Consider the following 20,586-nt stretch of genomic DNA (forward strand, 5'->3'; position numbering starts at 1 on the left):
TCACTTCGCTTCTCTGTGCCTCAGTTCCCTTGTCTGTAGAATGGGGATTGAGTGGATTAGCTGTGAACAGGGACTGTGTCCAACCTGATTAGCTTGTATCTAGTACAGTGCCTGGCACATTGTAAGCACTAAATGAATACCTTTAAAAAAAAAAAGTTCAAGGTATAGACCTTGCTCTCAAGGAGCTTATGAAGCATACGTAAGCAAACGTACATAATGTAAAATTAGGACACTTCAGTCAATGTCACGTGGTTTTGTTCTTAAGACGCTAAGGCTCCCAGGTATGTCCTTGGCAGGGTAGCTGTGTTCAGCGTCAGCATCGTTTCACATTAAGGCTAAATGCCATTGACTTTTTACGGGCACCTGTAATGTGTCGGCACAATTGTTTGATCCTTCAAGTCTCAGTTCGAAAATCAGAATGCTTTCTGTTCTATTCCAAAACTGAAGTATTGCATACCACCTTCCCCTGACCGCCGTTATAGCTGGGACGCCCGAGTCCTGAAGGCCCTTGACACTAAGAGGTCCCTCTCCTCCTTCAGCACTCCCCCCTGCTATAGAGAAAGGCTTCCCCTTGCCTTGCAGATCTGGAAAGCCACATAAAGCCGTGAAGCCTGGACACCCTGCCTCTCCTCTCTCGCCCTCCTCACTTAGAGCTCTGCCTGGCACGGGGACCCCGGAGAGGAAGGCTAGAGTCAGATGGGGCCTCACTTTGGGATTGGGGCACCTGAACCCCCTTATTAGGACCTCCTCAGGCTGGGAGCTTAGTACAGTGCTCTGCACAGAGTAAGCAGTCAATAAATATGATTGAATGACTGAATGAATGGGAGAGACTGTGGAGCCGACCAGGCCTGGAACACCCTCCCTCCTCAAATCCAACAGGCAATTACTCCCTCCCTCTTCAAAACCTTACTGAAGGCACATCTCCTTGAAGAGAACTTCCCTGACTAAGCCCTGCTTCCATTTTCTCCCTCTCCCTTCTGCATTGCCTTGACTTGCTCCCTTCATTCACCCAGCCCCACAGCATTTACGTACATGTCCGTAATTTATTTACATTCATGTCTATCTTCCCCTCTAGACTGTAACCTCGTTGTGGGCAGGGAATGTCTCTATTGTTGTACTCTCACAAGTGCTTAGTACAGTGCTCCGCACACAATAAAGACTCAATAAATATGATTGAATGAATGAAGCTAAGGTGTTGCTGCTCTGCCTTGTTTGAATCGTGATATCAGTCAATGGATTTTATAGCGTGCTTACCGTGTGAGAACACTGAACTAAACACTTGGTAGAGTACAGTACAGTAGAATAGCAGACACTTTCCCTACCCATAATGAGCTTATACACCCGGCACCAAGGTTCATGTGTGTTCTCTGGGACTGTAAGTCCTAGCAATCTGGAGCAATGCACTAATAATTATAATAATTTTTAAAATGGCATGTAAGTGCTTACTATATGTCAAGCACTGTTCTACATGCTGGAATAGATACAAGATAATCAGATCCCCCGGGAGGCTCATAGTCTAAGAAGGAGGGAGAACGGGTATCGAATTCCCATTTGGCAGAAGAGGGGACTGAGGCACAAAGAGACGAAGTGGTTTGCCCAAGGTTGCACAGCAGGCCCATTGTGGTACCAGGATTAGAACCCAGGTCCTTTGACTCCCTGGCCCATGCTCTTTCCACTTGTTGCTTATCTGGACATTTAGGTTATTTATATCTGATCCCTGGGGTTATATGAGATTTTTTTTTAATGAGGAGAATTACAAGGCTGCAAAGGGGAGTGGAAAAAAAAAAGCAAAGGTGCCTGCTTCTTTAGTTGCTGAATGAATTTCCAGCTGCATCCTTGTTCAGAAAGTTGATAAAAGCAGTCTGGCCTAGTGTATAGAGCATGGGCTGGACGTCAGATGGACCTGGGTTTTAATCCTAGCTCTACCACTTGTCGTCTGGGTGACCTTACGCAAGTTGCTTCACTTCTCTGTGCCTCAGTTGCTTCATCTGTAAAATGGGGAATAACACTATGAGCCCTTTGTGGGACAGGGACTTTGTCCAACCTGATAAGCTCATATCTATTTCAGTGCTTAGAAGAGTGCTTGGCACAGTAAGTGCTTAACAAGTGATATTATTATTACTAATAAAACAAAATCACTATCAGTCTGTTTTACTGTAAAGTTTTTGCCTAGCCACAGGGTTTCCCCAACAACTAAAAAAATAGGAGGAATGATTACATCTAAGCCTAAAGGTAGTAAGGTAACATTCTCTTTTACTTAAAGATAATTTGTTGGCTACTGCTGGCTGAGGATGGCTAGTTCGTAGGCTGTAGCCTTCAGAAACATTCTACATTTACTTGGAAGCAACCATTTTCTGGGTGAGCGCCAACCCAGGCAAACATTTTTAGCAGTAATCTAAACAGATTTTGGTATCGAAGCAGACCATGTTTCCTTTTTAATTGAAAACTTATCAATTATTTAAATCGCCGGAAGCCAGGACCGTTCATTTTATGTGTGCCACAGTAATGGCGTTCAGCTCTATCGGGTTCGTGTGACCAGAAGAATCTTCTATCACAACAGGGTTTTGTCGTGAAAGTCAGCCATAGCATATTGTAAATAATAAGATATTAAACCAGGAGCTGTAATCAGACATTAGTACCATTTGATGTGAGTTATTTAGGCTTTGTTTCCTTTCTTCATTAGATATATTTTTAAGGCATAATGAGAAGAAAACAATGCTATAATAAATTGTCTCTTAAGAAAATGTAAAGTAATTTTGTCTCCAAGGAGATATTTAATGTATTGAAAGCATTCCACAGCCAAGTGTTATTACAGCAGTATGGTGATAGCTATGTGAGTTTGGTTATGAGTTTGTGTTAATCAACAATCTGTTTTTATAGCATAGTTTCTTGTAAGTTACTGTTGTTAGACTCCTCCACTACTGGGATCGTGGCTTTTCCTCTGACACTATTGTATCTTTTTAATTCCCCCATAAAGTATTTTTTAATTAGAACTTGAAATGCTTTATTAGGAAAATAACCCACACACCCTACATATTCTGAAAACTAAATACCTGATCATTGCTAATTATTTAAGGGACTCTGTTAAGTATTCCTTTAATATCGTTTTTAATTTTGTGCTCTGTTTCTCCAGAAAAGTGGAGAAAAACATTCATTCATTCATTTCATTCAGCCATATTTATTGAGTGTGTACTGTGTGCAGAGCACTGTACTAAGCGCTTGGAAGGTACAATTCAGCAACAGAGACAGTCCCTACCCAACAGGCTCACAGTCCAGAAGGGGGGAGACACAACAAAACAAGTGGACAGGCATCAATAGCATCAACATAAATAAATAGAATTATAGTTATATACACACATTAATAAAATATAAATAGAATAATAAATATGTACATATATACACAAGTGCTGCTCTTTATTTTACTTTTACATTTGGTCAGGACTGGTTTTATTTTCTTGGAACATAAACCAACTTGGCTGCTCCATGCTCATCGGTTTTATGTCAGTATTATCCATCATCTTGGCATTCTTCTGGGAGGGATGTATTTTAGTGGTAATCTATACTTTTAGTTAACCTTGCTGTAAGAGTTAAGAAACTAAATATAGGCTGCATTTTTTGCAGGTGGGTGTGTGTTTGAATTGCATTAAAAAAAGATTCAGATTTCTTTTTTAAGTAAATAAAGGATTTGTTTTGCTGCTGTTGGGAATTTTGTGCAGATGGGACACAGGATTAGTGACGTTAACAAATTGAGCCCCATTCTTTTCCTCTAATCAAGGGCAATATCCTAATACTTCAGAGGAATGTGAAAATTCCCTTTTGCAAACCTGACGCTATCGTACGTGGTTGTATATTGGAAGTCACTAGGGGAGAAATAAATTATTGACCCGTACAGTCCCCTGAAGCCGGAGATTTGATTAGTCTTATTCTAGCTTGCATAACTGCAAATATTATTGGACATAAAATGTCCTAGGCCCCATTGAAATCCTGCTTTAGCAGCCTTGCAGACAACTGCGTGCCCAGGGCCAGAGATGATTTACATCAGCCTAGCAATAAAAAATATTGGGGAAGTTTATTTTATCATCTGTGTCGTGCCTCAGGGAGAGGATGGGCCAGTTAAAAAATATTTTGTAGACTGGCCTATTTCCCGTTCTTCTCGACAAGACGGCTTCCCGTGGCAGAGAATCTGTCAGACAAGTGGTCCTCAGTTTTCACATGTCCCCATGTTTGTTTTAAGCTTAACCTTTAAATAACTTGTCAAGAGTCTCCCCGTTCTCTTGCCGGGAGAATTGTCGACAGACATTGAAACTGTTTGCTTTATACCTTTAAAGAGGCGGAAGTAAGTTGATTCAGAGTTGTACGGCTAATGGGGCATGGCAAAAGATCTCCAAATCTCCAAAAGATATCTAGGAAAGAGAGAAGTGAGAAGTACGGGATCAAGCAGGGATGGGTGGTAGAGGATAGAGGATGCTTGCCCAGTAGTAATAATTGTGGTATTTAAGCACTTACTTCTAATGATAATAATAGAGCTGTTCACATAGTAAGCGCTTAACAAGTACCATGATGATAATTGTGGTATTTGTTAAGCACTTATTATGTACCAGGCACTGTACTTAGTGCTAGGGTGCATAGTAGCAAATTGGAGTAGACACAGTCTCTGACCCACATGGAGCTCACAGTCTTAATCCCTATAATTAATGGTGTTTATTGAGCTCCTACTATGTGCACAGCACCATACTAAGCACTTAGAAGATACAGTACAACAGAGTTGGCAGGTGGATTCCCTGCCCCCATCGAGCTTACAGTCTAGAGATAACTTTTACCACTGACCTTTTCTTTTCTCCATTTCAGTTTACCCGTATTCGGAACAGTATAGTCTGTTGTTCAGCTCCACATTTCTAACTAATATTATTTTTTTTTTCCTGAACATTTCCAAGGCCCAGGGGCCAAACAACCCACCATTAGGGAAGACAAATAACATTATTCACTGTTATGTTTTATAACTTGTTGTATGCAGTATCTTTAAAGGATATATCCAGGCAACCTTTTTTACCCCCTCATGCTTTTGAAATGGTGACAGGGTAGAGGGGAGAGATAGGGAGTAAAGCTGTATCTAAACAGGTCAAATAAAACCCACAATGTACAATAAAGCATTGTTAGTCCAATTCATTACGTGATATGGTACACATTTATTTTTCCTATACCAAGTGGCAGATTCTTTGTAGCTTCTATTTAAACAGTGAAACTTTTCTCTTTTAAACTTTAGTATTAGAGACAGAATGCTGAATTCTGAAAGTCAGCTAGCAGGGCAGTTTAGATATACTTTCATGCTAACCTTGATGATTCCTCAGGCTTTAGTTAAAAGGAGTTTACAAGTTCTTAGCCCACCAGCCAGTACAATCAATCGAAGTGTCTGCTGCTATTATACATTGTCTTAAATGTATCTAAGTTGAATTTCATTTACTTTTGTGCTACCCAATCCTCTAGTGCATTCAAGACCACCTGGATCTCTTTTCACTTTGACATGGCTTTACCATCCAAAATAAATGCCATGGTCATTAAACTTTGCCAACTTGCTGTCTTGTTCTCTTCCAGGTTATTAATAAATGTACCTGTGAGATCACCCTAGTCCGTAAAAAAGGCCCCTGGGCCATTCTTTATTGAATTTTCCCCCGGAACACCTTTCACTCTAATTTTCTTTCTAATCATATAATCAATTAATCTTTCTAATCATATAATCAATTAATCTGGGATCAAATTGCGACCCCTTTACTTTATGATTATTTAAGAAAGAGAATCCCTGAATTCAAAAATAAAATAAAATAAATACCTTACTGCAGGAACATTAGCCAATAGGGGTAGTTTAGAGACCTCACGCCAGGAAAAATCCTGTATTTGTATTAATTTTGTGGTCTGAGTAGATGGACTTCAGATGTTTTTGATCCTCTGGGGTGATTGTTCAACAGTTGAACCGGACAAAGGAAAATCATGTGAATGCAAAATAATTGGGAATATTTGAAGAATCAGAACTGATGGCACAACAGAATAGTAATGTAATTGAGTTCCTGGTCACCCTGAAGGCTCATAATATTGGGTTCTCCAAAAGGAAGACTAAAATTAACTGTGGACTGCAGATAGTTGGTTGGAGTATTGATTATTGCTGTAATTACTGACTGAGCTACATATAATGGGGTGTGCCGGCTGTCTTGGCCAAAAATGAATTTGATCATTTTACTGCTAGTAGAGAAGCTGACTGAATATACTTTTTTATAAACTGGTGATTTTTTAACTGAACCGTTCACTTTGCCCTTTGAAAGGACAGGTTAAAGACAGAAATTTTCCTTTGTGATGTGAGAAGTCCAAGTACTTTTGGTTTCCTTTTTAAGTTTCTCTGGTAGGTAAATTAGAAATTGAGGCATTAAGGTTTGTGCAACTGCATCTTGGCCTAGTGGGTGGATCATGGGCCTGGGAGTAAGAAGGATCTGGGTTCTAATCCTGGCTCCACCACTCGTCTGCTGTGTGACCTTGGGCAACTCACTTCACCTTTCTGTGCCTCAGTTCCCTCATCTGTGAAATGGGGATCAAGACTGAGCCCCCAGGTGGGACATAACTGTGTCCAGCCTGATTTCTCTGTATCTACCCCAGTGCTTAGATCAGTGCCTGATGCATAGTAAGCGGTTAACAAATACCATTAAAAGAAAAAAAAACTGGAATGGTAGCATTCAGTCATTGCTGGGTTTTGTATGTTTCTACGTAATACATGGTCGGGGCAATAATTGTGGTATTCATTAAGCACTTACTATGTGCCAGGGACTGTACTAAGCGCTGGGGTGAATGCAAGCAAATCGGAATAAGCACAAATCTTTGGCAGTAGGAGCAGTCCACCTGCGCCCACCCTCTTTGACTCTTGCGCAAGCTCCGGGCCCATCTGACACGTACTCTTATGTCTCCATGGCCGACTTCAGATATCTGGCCACCCTGCGGTGGGGAAACCTTTCCCTCTCTCTTCCCTCCAGTGTGACTTCATATGGAAATCCATTTGAACCCTCTGAATTTAGAGCACTTCTCTGTGAGTGACTCCTTCCCAGACCCCTTCGTTCTTGACCCATTTGTATTCTCCTTCTGGCCTCAGAGACCCCGCTTCTAACCCATGCCAGATGCTTTCCAGTTTAACTGGGATCACCCCTCTGGCAATGGGCCTTGAGGCCGTCTGTTCCCGTAACTTCACTTTGAGGGCTCAACCCCCTCCAACCCCTTTTCTTTTCCTGCATGGGCCCCAACTTCCTCTTTAGCTCCATGAATTACAGCATCTGTAGCTATGTTGACGCTTCCACATTATCCCCAGGAAAGTGACTCTTTGGGGGCGGTGAACGTTTCTGTCAACTCTGCTGTATTATACTCTCCCTAGCTCTTAGTACACAGTTCTGCACACAGTAAGTTCTCAGTAAGTACAATTGATTGACATTTGGGACTGGTTTCTCCCTAAAATCTTCGAGTCCCATCCCCCCTCCCCCACCTCAGATTATTATAATCATTATTATTATGGTACTTAGGTGCTTACTGTGGGCCAGGCACTATATTAAGCACTGGGATGGATACAAAGAAAATTGGGTTGGACATAGTCCCCATCTCACCTGGAGCTAACCATCTCGATCCCCATTTTATAGATGAGGTAACTGAGACACATAGAATTATTATTATTATGATGGCATTTATTAAGCACTTACTATGTACAAAGCACTGTTCTAAGCACTGGGGGGATATAAGGTGATCAGATTGTCCTACATAGGGTTCACAGTCTTCATCCCCATTTTACAGATGAGGGAACTGAGGCTCAGAGAAGGGAAGTGAGTTGCCCAGGGTCACAGAACAGACAAGTGGCGGAGCCGGGATTACAACCCACAACCTTCTGACTCCCAGGCCGTGCTCTATCCACTACAGCATCTTGCTTCTCTTGCACTGTGATATTCACCTCATCTCCAGAGCACTTAAGTTCATATCTTTATACTGTGTTGGTTATTTTATCGTCACCCCCACTGGATCGTAAGCTCCTCGTGGGCCTGGAGTGTATCTACCGATTTTATTGTGCGCTCCCAAGTGCTTTAGTGCTAGTGCTCTGCCCACAGTAAGCATTCAAATACCACTGACTTACCAGTCCGTGAGGCACATCTGCTTTAAATTACAGCTTAACTCATCCTAGGCTTTGCCCTCTAAGTAAAAATGTTGGCACCTTTCTAAGAAATCTGTACAGAAATACTCCAACTGGGTGGGAGCCGACTGGGCCGGAAATAGATGGACAGCTCTACAAGGGAGAATTCTTTTTACCTTTTCCTTCCCCAAAGGCAATAATTCCTGAGGTCTGCTGGATTTATGATGGCTGAAGTTTTGAGGCTTGCACTGACCTTTCCTTAACCGTCTCTTCACTGTATGTATGGGGGGGCGGGCAGGGGGATGGCCTCAAGGGCAGCAGCATGGCCTAGTGGAAAGAGCAAGCGTCTGGATGTCAGAAGGCCCAGGTTCTAATCCTGGCTCTACCACTTGTCTGCTGTGTGACCTTGAGCAAGTCACTTCACTCCTCTGTGTCTCAGTTTCTGTAAAACGTTGGATGAAATGCTACTCCCTGCTACTTAGACTGAGAGCCTCATGTGGAACAGTTCGACCCCAGCTCTAGTGCTTGGCACATAGTAAGTACTTAACAATTGCTATAAAAAGCCACCAAAAAACAATAGATCCTGTCCAAGCAGTTTTTATACAAATAATATTCCTTAGAACGTGATCAACTACTGCACCAATGACATTACTAAGAGGAAGAAGATGCCCTCAATTTCAGCCAGCAAGGAGGAACTACTATTCTGCCGTTAGTACAAAATTCTCAGAGGTTTTGAGAAGACAAGAGCCCCCTCTGCCCCCCCCCCCCCGCAATGAATAATAGTAATTTCTGAATTATTTTTTCTTCTCAAGAGCCTGTAGGAACAACTCGACAGCATAAAATAAATTCCTTAAGGGGAGGGATGTTGTCTTATTCCTCACCTTACAAGGCCGGTGTCTGCATAAAATAAGCCCTCAAATTCCATTGTTGACGATGAACTAGAAAAAGTAGTTTCAAGACAACAGCTTCATGTCCCTTGTCCAGATTATATATATTTTGTGTTTGTTCTGACTTCCAAGGCTTGGTACTTCAGAGATCAAATTTTTTTTTTTTATTTTAAGACCTTAAAATGAGGAGCTGACTTGATTTTCTCTTCCGTTTAACGCGTGATCTGTGATTTGTAATTGAACCCTGCTGTTCCAGACCTCCAGATCTTTTCCATGGCGATTTTTCCATGGGCAGAACCTGCCAAAATAATTTGTAGAATTATGCTGTGAAAATTTGAATTGGGTTCATTACAAATTGGAAGGTTGTTGATTAATCTTAATACAGAAACCAAAGGAAAACTGTTCTTGTTATCCCCTTGTTGAATCTGGCCCTCTGTTTCAAATTAATTAGATTTTTGGATAACTCTGCTAAACTTTGTCACATCCTTATTAAAATTGTTTAAGGATTTTGAAGAGCATCTCAGAGGGACCCTGAAACTAATCTGAGACTGGTTCAAAAGGTTCCATTAGCAGCCATGAAACTGATTAATCTTACACTTGGTTAGTTTATTGATTATTGCTGCAATTACAGCATGTAACTGACTGTGTAAGGAATTCAGCTAGGAAAGAAATTTTATAATTGCCGCTGCTAAACTTATTCTGAGGAAAAGCCTTTACATTGTTGTTCAAAATTATTTTTCTATCACTAAATGGTAGAAAATATGTCTTAAAGGGCTAGCCAGGTTGTACAAAATGTTATCTCAAGTGTAAAAGGATCAACGTAATTCTCTCTCCAACATGCACCTAACCAGTTTAGAACAGTAGAAGCAGTGTGGCTTAGTGGAAAGAGCCTGAGCATCAGAGAACCTGGGTTCTAATCCTGGCTTCTCCCACTTGCCTGCTGTGTGACCTTGGGCAAGTCACTTAATTTCTCTGTGCTTCAGTTTCCTCCTCTCTAAAACGGGGATTTAATACCGTGAACCTCTTCTGGGGCAGGGCTTCTGCCTGATCTGATTATCTTGTATCAACCCCAGCACTTGGTACAGCGCTTGGCACATGGTATTTAACAAAATCCCCAATTTTTGTTCATTATTATTAATAGATTAAAAAAAATGGAAAACCCTGTTGGAGTCCCTGCAGTTGTTAATGTGAGAGCATTTGTTCAACTTTGTTCAGATTAATGTTTTAGGAAGCTCAGTGTTGGAGTGTAGTTAATAAATATGATTGATTGATTGATTGATTGATTAGTTGGTTTTAGCCTAATTTCAGAATAGGGCAGGCATTCGGGGGAGAGAATGTGAACAAAGAAAGGAGAAAATGAAAGCATTGGGATTCAGGAAGAGTTAAGGCAGAGGAAGGGAGGGAAACTAGCTGAGTCAGGGAGAGATTCTATCTGTGCCCAGCACAGAATATGTTTGGTTTTTTTTAGGCAAATGGTGATTTAGTTGAATTTCTGAGCTTCGTCGGCCCAATCTGAGATCTCAGATCATTGAAAGTCGAATCAAGTGCCAGATTTCAGTGTAAGAAAATCTGCCATTGTCAAGGAGGAACATAATGAGTCAAACACTTTTTTTTAATGGTATTTCTTAAGTGCTTACATTGTTCCAGGCACTGTACTAAGCGCTGGAGTAAAACCAAGCAAATCAGGTTGGACACAGTCCCTATCCCATGTGCGGGTCACAGTCTTAATCCCCATTTTATGGATGAGGTAACTGAGACACAGAGAGTTTAAGCAACTTTTCCAAAGTCACACAGCAGATAGGTGGCGGAGCCAGGATTAGAACCAGGTCCTTCTGACTCTGAGGCTTGTGCTCTGTCCACTAGGCTACAGTGCCTCTCTGTTCTGCAGAGAACAGGTTGCTTCTTTGTTTCTGCGCCATTAGAAAAATGAACAAATAGCCTTTTTAGGAAATGTCGCCCAAGCAGATCATCATCATCATCAAGGGTATTTGAGTGCTTGCCCTGTGCAGAGCACAGCATTAAGTACTTGGGAGGGTACAGTACAGCAGAGTTAGCAGACCCATTCCTGGCCATGAAGAGCTTGCAGTCTTGAAAGGGAGACAGTTATTAATATAAATAATTTGAAAATAGATTATAGGTATGTACATAAGTTCTGTGGGGCTGAGGATGTGGTGAGTATCAAATGTCCAAAGGTCACAGAGATCCAAGTGCAACCAGATAATAATAATAATAATGGCATTTATTAAGTGCTTACTATGTGCAAAGCACTGTTCTAAGTGCTGGGGAGGTTACAAGGTGATCAGGTTGTCCCACAGGGGGCTCACAGTCTTAATCCTCATTTTACAGATGAGGTAACTGAGGCTTAGAGAAGTTAAGTAACTTACCCAAAGTCACACAGCTGACAATTGGCGGAGCCGGGAGTTGAACCCTTGACCTCTGACTCCAAAGCCTGTGCTCTTCCCACTGAGCCATGCTGCTTCTCCAGATAAAGACCACGTAAGAAAACAGTTGTGGCAGATACCATTAGGAAAATAAAGACACTTAGAGATTGTTTAAAAAAAAAAAATCCTCCAGAATGTTGGCTTGCTGCAGCTTGCCATTGATTTGGCAAAGATCTAAAATGAAAGGGAGAATAAATAAAGTAAGCAAACAGGTCAATTTCATGCATGCAGGGTTTTATAGTAGGAAAAAAATGCACTGCACCTGTTTTGACCCTTTACATTTGAGGTTATTTGTTTTCAAACTTGACCCCAAGCGCCGTTTTCAGACAACTCTGTAATTAATGTGTTAAATAAAGCATAAATATATTTTATTTGCATCTTTTTTGGTGGTGGTGGGGGGGTGGAAACGTTGTGAAGTGTCAGCCGAAATGACCGATTTGTACATAGCAGTTAATTAAAGAAAAGCATTAAGTATGGGGAGGGCTCCACTACCATCGTTGTCTTGTATCGGTATAAAAAGGCAGTAATTTTTTTGACAGTCACTGATTGGAAAGTTGCTTGCAGCCTTCTGAAAGCAAGGGGGTACATGCTGTGGATCAATAACTGGCAAATTTTCCATTAAAAAGAATACCTGAGCAATGTTTCAAATAGCCACTGGCATCTTAATTTTCCATGGAAACCTCAAACACTCATGTGCAGGGGACAAGTCATTTTCGGACAATTTTTCCAGACTACTTGTTAACAGTTATTGCTGTCCCAAAAGGTTGACAGCTTACATGATTGATATTTCATTTACTTGTCATCACTGTTTGAGTAATGGAGAACGCCGTATTCCCGTGGTCTTAAGGAACGCAGTCTTCCGAAAAGCATTTGTTCCGGTATATATTCTGGAGAGGAGGTAGGGCATGTTTGTACTGGGTGTTTAGGAGCTTTTAGGCTCTGGAACGCGGAAGCCTATTTCCTTTTTGCCTTGGCTTCACCAGAGACAATCAAAACCTCTACCTTCGTCATATTTTTTGTTGGTCAGAGGAACTCATTTATTGGGACTCCAAGGCCTGCTATTTCTGAAAAATCACTTTGTCGTTCAAATGACTTCCCTGTGCATGAAGTCATAAGTGGAGCATATTTGGTGAGGTTCTTTGATATCAGCAATTAGTAATCCTTCAATAGGGCGCCTTGAAACGACATAGGTAAAGTTAACTTGTATGCATTTAGCATCAAGTAGTGCCCGAGGAAGGGGGAGTAGAGTTATTTAAAAGGCAACATTTTTCTGTGTTTGCTCTTTAATAATAGTAGTAATTATGGTATTTGTTAAGCGCTTACTATGAGCCAGGCCTGTACTAAGTGCTGGGCTGGATACATGCAAATTGGGTTAGGCACAGTCCCTGTCCCTCACAGGGCTTAATCCCCATTTTACAGAAGAGGTCACTGAGGCCCAGTGAAGTGACTTGCCCAAGGCCACACTGCGGACAAGTAGTGACACTGAGATTAGAACCTGTGGCCACCTTAACTCTGAAGCCCAGGCTCTATCCAGTACACCAGCCTGCTTCTCTAAAAATGAGGACTCTGGTAGGACTCAATCTCACAACCTTTGAATCCCGACCAGCCTGCTAAAAGGCCAATACGTTCTCCATTATGCCAAAGATCCAAATACTCTGTCATGTAAAATCATCTAATCAGCAGATCTCTTCCTTCATATTTAATAATAGTAATAATAACTGTGGTATTTATTAAGCACTTCCTTTGTGCCAGTAACTGTATTAAGCTCTAGGGTGGATACAAGCAAATCAGGTTGGAGAGTGTCTGTCCTTCATAGTCTTAATCCCCATTTTACAGTTGAGGTAACCGAGGCACAGAGAAGTAAAATGGCTTGCCCAAGGACACACAGCAAGCAAACCAGGTTCTCTGACTCTCAGCCAGGCAAGTGCACTTTCCCCCAGGACATAGTTCTTTACAGGGAACATTTTTTTATGGCATTTAAGCACTTTCTATGGGTAAACACTGGGATAGGTACAAGTTGTTGCACACAATTCCTGTCCCTCGTGGGGTGCACAGTCCCATGTAGGAGGAGGAGTAGGAGTCCCAAGTAGGAGGGAGAACAGGTATTTAATCCACATTTTGCAAATGAGGGAACTGAGGCCCAGAGAAATTAAGTGACCTGCCCAAGATCATGAAGCAAGCAATTTGCAGAGCTGGTATTAGAACCCAGGTCCTCTGATACTGAGGCCCGTGCTCTTTCCACTAGGCCATGCTGCTTCACCATGTCCATCATTAGCGGATTTGAAAAGGTAGGGCCTCTCTCCAGATAAATCACACAAAATCTACCTAACATGGACCTTGTGAGGGCATAGACAAGTGGAATGAACAGTTTAATTCAAAGAAAACCTATTGAATAGTTTATACCAGGGTCATGAAAGATGTGTAATTTCACAAACTTCCTCTTTGAGTGCATTTGGCAGTGATTCTTGAGGGAAAATTGTCGACATTGGTCGACAGAGTACAGTGCTCTGCACACAGTAAGTGTTCAATAAATGCAATTGAATGAATGACATCAAAATATTAAAATATGAAAGGTACAGGCATATTGCATATTGTAGTCTACCTGGGGTTACGTCCTACGCTGTTGGCCCATTTGCCCCAGCCCTGATGAAGTAGCAAAACACTGCTAAATCCATTGGCTCCTGTTCCCCTTATTCCTTCTGAATCATTCCTCCAATAGTTTTTCTCTCCCTGCCCGCTGCACCCTAATAATAATAATAATGATGATGGTATTTAAGTGTTCACTATGTGCCAGACACCGTACTAAGCACTAGCATGGGTACAAGTAAATTGTGTTGGACACAATCCCTTGTCTCACGTAGGCATCAAAGTTGTGATCCTCATTTTACAGATCAGGTGACTGAGGCCCAGAGAAGTGAAGCGATTTGCCCAAGTTCACACAGCAGACAAGTGGCGGAGCTGGGATTAGAACCCATGACCTTCTGACTCCCAGGCCTGTGCGCTACACCAAGTTCATCCCCAAGCTTCAGTATTTTTTTTCCCAACCAATCCTATTGGTGCCAGCTCCCACCATCACAAACTGAACATGCAGCATTGCCCCCCACAAACCCCAGCGGAACCCTCTTTCTCTTTCCCATTTGTAACACTGTCTGGTTGCCCTAACACCAGCAATGGGAACAGGGGGAGGGCAGGATGGAAGCATTACATGTTGCTGCCAATGCCTCTCACCTTTCCCTTCCCATTCCCAGCTTGTTTGTCTCCCCCATTGGAAGGTAAGCTTCTTGACAGTGAGGGAATGTGTCATTTGTTTAATCTGTATTGTCCAAAGACTTAGCACGGTACACTCGACAAATGTTCATTATCGATGATGGGCAGGTGTAGTGTTTGCAGCAAAGGCTGTTGCTACGATCAAGGTCAAACAAAGAAAAATATAGCGGGTCGCAGAGGGCTGAACCAGGCATGGATTGGGTTTTAGATACCAGGTTCCGTGGGTCAGGGGGCAAGCACAGATCACAGTACCATCGTGTTTTCTAGGAGTGTGACCCAGTTTTTATAGGGTATTCCTGTAAAGATATTTGAGCTTGAGAGTTTACACTATTACTTAATCTTTTTGTCTCCTGGCAACCCGTAACAACCTGTTCGTCTGTGCGTCCGGGCGATTCTTGTGTCGTACTCCTGTATACATTTAAAAATAGAGTTGTATCTACCTGTGCATTTAGCATTCATTTCATTTAGTAGCATAGGGGAAAATCCCATGTGTTTGGTGTGTGCATCTTTATTTACAAAATGCAAAAAAGGTGAATTTTCAAGAAAGCAATCTGAGAAATTGCCTTAAAAAAACGTTTTATAGCATCTTTAAAACATGGCTTTCTAAAACACTTTACCAGAAATCACATCCCCAGCTAAAACCTTAATCAACGTTTTTGCTTTGAAAGATAAATTACCATTCCATCTGGAGTAGTACACATTGGACCAGGCTTCCAACCCTCCACATTCACCATTGCCATTTGGATGGGCCAGTAGGGGAAAAAAGTATCCTCAAGGCTGATATGTACAACCACAATTTCAAAAAGTACTCGGAATTAAACAACCCACAAGTATCCATTCCAATATTCATACATTACTGAGTAATCTCCTTCTGTAATCTCTTTGCAGTATTATTCCACAGTAATGGAACAGCAAGTAAATGGACAGTTAATAGAGCCTTTGCAGATATTTCCAAGAGGTAATGTTTAACCAATTCTAATCAACAATGATTATTTCAGTAAACTGCTTCATCAACAGTTATGCTTTCCAAAGGTTTAAATGCACATAACATGATGTTTAACTCCTAATTTGAAAAAAAAAGGGAAGCATTCATTATTGTGGAGATTGCAAGTATATTATAGTTATGGCAGATAAAGTATCTCATTTGCTAGAGTAAATTAAACTAACTAGATTGCATTTTGTTTTCAAAATCCACATTTATGGATGCCTCAACTCCTTGTTGGTGGAGTTTGCATTCAGAGCCAATGTGGATGAATAATTCTGAATGTTGACAAAGTGTATGATGGATTCTGCCATTATTACCTGAGGTGTGTTTTTAGCCAGAGTTAGATGTAGGATTAAATGGTTCTAAATGTGAAAATTCATGAAATTATAGAGATTTTGGTGGCCATTTTAGCAGGGTGGTCCATTGGTGAACTTGATTTCAGGACCAGGAACATATTCAAGGAACTGACACTCTTAGAGAGCACAGTTCCCACGCACTCTTGCATCACTACCCGCCATGTCTCCCCCTCTAGATTGTGAGCAGTATGGGCAGGGCATGTGTCTGCCAACTCTGTTATATTGTAATCTCCCAAGTGCTTAGTATAGTGCCCCTGTACCCAGTAAACACTCAGTAAATGCAACTAATCGATTAATGTCCTTTCTGGGGCACAGAGGGCTACAGGGGTGAAGCCCATCCCATTCATTCATTCTTTCATTCATTGTCGTATTTATCAAGCACTTACTGCATGCGCAGTACTGTAGTAAGCACTTCGGAGAGAACAATATAACAATAAACAGACGTTCTCTGCTCACAGTGAGATTACAGTCTAGAGGGACAGACATTAATAGAAATAAATAAATTTCAGATAAGGATTTAAGTGCTGTGGGTTTTAAGAGTTTGAAGGCGCCAGACCCATTTCTGGCTTAAGTTATAGCAGCATGCCAGCAACGAGGGCTGTGAGCCCCAGACCCCACTGTCTTCCACTGCCCACATTAGCTGGCTATCATGCTGGTGTATTGAAGACCAACCTCAAATACACTCCACCAACAACTCGAGGGGGTGAAAACTGGCTCTCCCAAGGAGGGTCCTCTTGGTGTTCTATCTGGGTAGGTCACCCTTTGCTTGAGGGGGAGGGATTTCGAGTCTCCCCTTGTAGCCTGGAAGCTCGTTGTGGGCAAGGCAGCCCTTTGAAGGATGCAAGCGTGAAAGACGTGTTCTGCCAGAGGCAGCTTCATGCTGGGCAGAACAACCAGGGCGGACCCTCGTAGACCCGCTGCAGGCCTCCCACCTGGGCCTCTGCACACACACATCCTCCAAGACGCCTTCCCTGACTAAGCCCTCCTTCCCTCTTTTTCCATGGCCTTCTGCTGCACCTTGACTCACTCGCTTTGTCCTCTCTCCCTCACCAACCCCACAACACTTATGTACATATCCATAATTTATTTCTTTTAATGTCTGTTTCCCCCCTCTTTAGCCTGTAAGCTCACTTTGGGCAGGGAGTGTTGTATTATACTCTCTCCCAAGTGCTTAGTAAAGTGCTCTGAACAAAGGAAGTGCTCAGTAAATACAAATTAATTAATCAATCGCCAAGTGCAGCAGAAGTGACCGGATCAGGGGTTGTTGTCATTTGTGATAGAAAAATGAAAAATAGCCCAAGGGTCATTCCCATTTGGCTTAAATGCCTAATCTTTCCAAAGTCAGTCAGTTGTATTTATTAAGCACTTACTGTGTGCAGAACACTGTAGTAGCACCTGGGAGAGTACAATACATGAAAAAATGGACACATTCATTGCCTACAATGAGCTTACAATCTAGAGGGGGAGACAGACATTAATAGAAATAAATAAATTCCAGATATGGACATAAGTGCTATGGTTTTGGGTGGGGAGGTGAATGTTGTTTAAGCCCAGGACAAACATACCACATTGAAGGAACCCTGGAAGTACGCAGAATTTTCTTATAGTGTGAATTATGGCTTACAAGGCTGGTTTAATTACACATATCCACTCATTCATGTAGATGTTATCAATTTCCAGCCATTGATGAAATGGAAAACGTTTAAATTCTCCCAAGTAAATCTTCCAGCAATAAATTAATTAAAATAATTAAAAATTAAAGTCATCCTAGTTAACTGAAACGGTACAAATAATCATAGGATGAGTTTTCCAATTAAACATTCGAGACTTTCATTACTTGTAGCTCTCTGAAGTTTGAATTGGGCAATTAACCAACAGGAGCCTTACACTAACAAGATCTCAGAAGAAACTTGCTGGCTCCAAGAGGAGACCTGGATTCAGAAAAGAAAAAAATCTGAGTTTTTAATGTATCCTACAAGGCATGACAGTGATTCTCAAAATGTGCAGTGGCCCAGTGCAGGGAAGGTGTCTTTACTAAAAGCTTTCCTCAAGTAAAAGTTCTTGTCAACCTATAGAGCTCTACCAATTCTTGCTTCACTTTATGACCATTCTCTTAAGTGATACAATGAGCCTTGATAGTCGTGAAGAATTCTGTATCACCGCTTCGGATTTCATTTCATATTTGGTTTCAGTTTGTCATACTTTATTTGTTTTGTCATAGGACCTGTGAGTTCATGCTTATTTGTCAGGTTGTAGGTCAGACTGACCTAAGGGAATCCTAAGGAATAGAAAAGATGGGCCCTAAAGAAGTTGTCTAATCATCCACCTGCCTCCAGGCAATACCTCAACAAAACTTGAGAAATTTGTAGGATTCAGTCTTAATTATCGACAATAATAATTTATTTCTCATGTTGACTTAGTCTTTAAATATTATAATCATGTGGACTTTTGGCTAATTGTCTACTGTTGAGTTAAAGATGTTCATTTAAAGTGGCAGATGTGCAAGAGTGCCATATTCTCAACTGAGACCATCATAGGAGTGTCTGAATCCCTACAAAATTTAACCATATACAGTCAGTTCTATATAACACAAGGGTTACATTCTTGAGGAATCTTGAGTGAAGGAAAATTTGTAATAGTTAAACTTCGGTTTGTGCCTCACGCAAGCATATAACTTTTTCTTTTGACATCACATTCTATCCTGACAGATGCATGTTGTCAGAAGAACATTCCCTAATTCCTTAAAAGCATTCTATCTGAAATGTGTTGTAAAAATATACACTTTAGGCGAACTCACTGTACCTGGAATCACCCCAGCCGTCAAAATGTTAATTGGCTTTGTTTTACATCAATTATATTTGTTTCGACACCTCTACCAGTCCCACTTTGCAATTATTATTAGTTTCTTCTTATTGCTGTTGTCAACATTAGGCGAGTAGCCTAGTGTTTAAGCATTTTAATTGTCAACATGAGCCAAGTGCTTTCCCATTGAGCCTTCTCTCAAAGGTTAGTACAGAGCTCTGCATACAGTAGGTGTTCAATAAATACAATTTTTTATTATTTTTATGTGGATCCAGAGAAAGTTGTTGAGCATGCCTTTGGTACGTGCAGAGTAAAACAAAACTGCCTTTTTTGAGACACAGCCTATTCCACCCCAGTTCTGATATTAAAAACAAAACAAATCAAAGAAAACCACTTCTCCCCAGAATAAAACTTCAGTCCATGCAACATCAGTGTGTACCCACATACATGCACCAATCACTGTTTTTCCTCCCATAACTGTTAACTACCCTCTGAGATAACCTTCTCTTGGGTAGCATGCCCGGCCTGAAAAATTGAGTTCCCCTATTCAGGCAGAAAATCCTTTTGATCCTCCAAATTTCTCACACTCTGGGCACCATATATCAACCAATCTCTCCATCCAGTTTGTTGCTGGAAACCACTTTTGAAATCTCTTCTGTATGTTCTTCCCAGAAAGAACACATTTAGTTGTAGTCTTTTCCAGTAATAAACTGTTTTTCTGCTTTTCTCCACCATAGTTCTAGCCTTCCTTTCATTCACAGAATAGGAATGCAGTTCTGAGGTCTAATCAATCAGTCAGTGGTATTTATTGAGTGCTTACTGTGTGCAGAGCACTGCACTGAGAGCTTGGGAAAGTTTGTAGACACATTTCATGCCCACAGTGAGCTTGCAGTCTAAAGAGGGAGACAGACATTAATATGAATAATTTATAGATATGTACATAGGTGCTGTGGGGCTGAGGATGGATGAATACCAAATGCTCAAAGATCACATATTCAAATGCACAGGTGACGCAGAAGGGAGAGGGAGCTGGGGAAAGGAGAGGATAATTGAGGTAGGCATCTTGGAGGTATTTGCAGTGAGAATGTCAAAGTCTCATTGCTTCACAGTAACAACACAACATTGGCCAAATCAATCAATGATATTTGTTGAGCATATCCTATGTGCAAAGCATTCATTCATTCATTCAATCGTATTTATTGAGCGCTTACTGTGTGCAGAGCACTGTACTAAGCGCTTGGGAAGTACAAGTCGGCAACACATAAAGAGGGTCACTACCCAACTACGGGCTGTCAGTCTTGAAGGGGGAGAAAGACAACAAAACGAAATATGTAGACAGGTGTCAAATTGTCAGAACAAATAGAATTAAAGCTATATGCACATCATTAACAAAATAAATAGTAAATATGTACAAGTAAAATAAATAGAGTAATAAACCTGTTCAAATATATATACGGGTGCTGTGGGGAGGGGAAGGAGGTAGGCCGGAGGGAATGGGGAGGAGGAGAGGAAAAAGGGGGCTCAGTCTGGGAAGGCCTCCTGGAGGAAGTGAGCTCTCAGTAGGGCTTTGAAGGGAGGAAGAGGGCTAGCTTGGCAGATGCATGGAGGGAGGGCATTCTAGGCCAGGGGAAGGACGTGGGCCGGGGGTCGACGGCAGGACAGGCAAGAACGAGGTACGGTGAGGAGGTTAGCGGCTGCAGAA

At 41.5% G+C, this 20,586-nt stretch overlaps 1 protein-coding gene across 2 annotated transcripts in view; it reads left to right on the forward strand.

The window, feature by feature from the left end:
• The window catches only part of MAP2K5 (mitogen-activated protein kinase kinase 5), a 241,509-nt gene that overhangs the window by 16,943 nt on the left and 203,980 nt on the right, over nt 1-20,586 (forward strand). For both annotated transcript variants that reach the window (XM_038767364.1, XM_038767365.1), the window contains exon 4: nt 15,630-15,699. In XM_038767364.1, the coding sequence (XP_038623292.1) occupies nt 15,630-15,699 (70 nt within the window). The remainder of the gene's footprint in view (nt 1-15,629; nt 15,700-20,586) is intronic.

This window comes from Tachyglossus aculeatus, chromosome 26 (assembly GCF_015852505.1).
Source record: "Tachyglossus aculeatus isolate mTacAcu1 chromosome 26, mTacAcu1.pri, whole genome shotgun sequence".
Classification (NCBI taxonomy): Eukaryota; Metazoa; Chordata; class Mammalia; order Monotremata; family Tachyglossidae; genus Tachyglossus; species Tachyglossus aculeatus.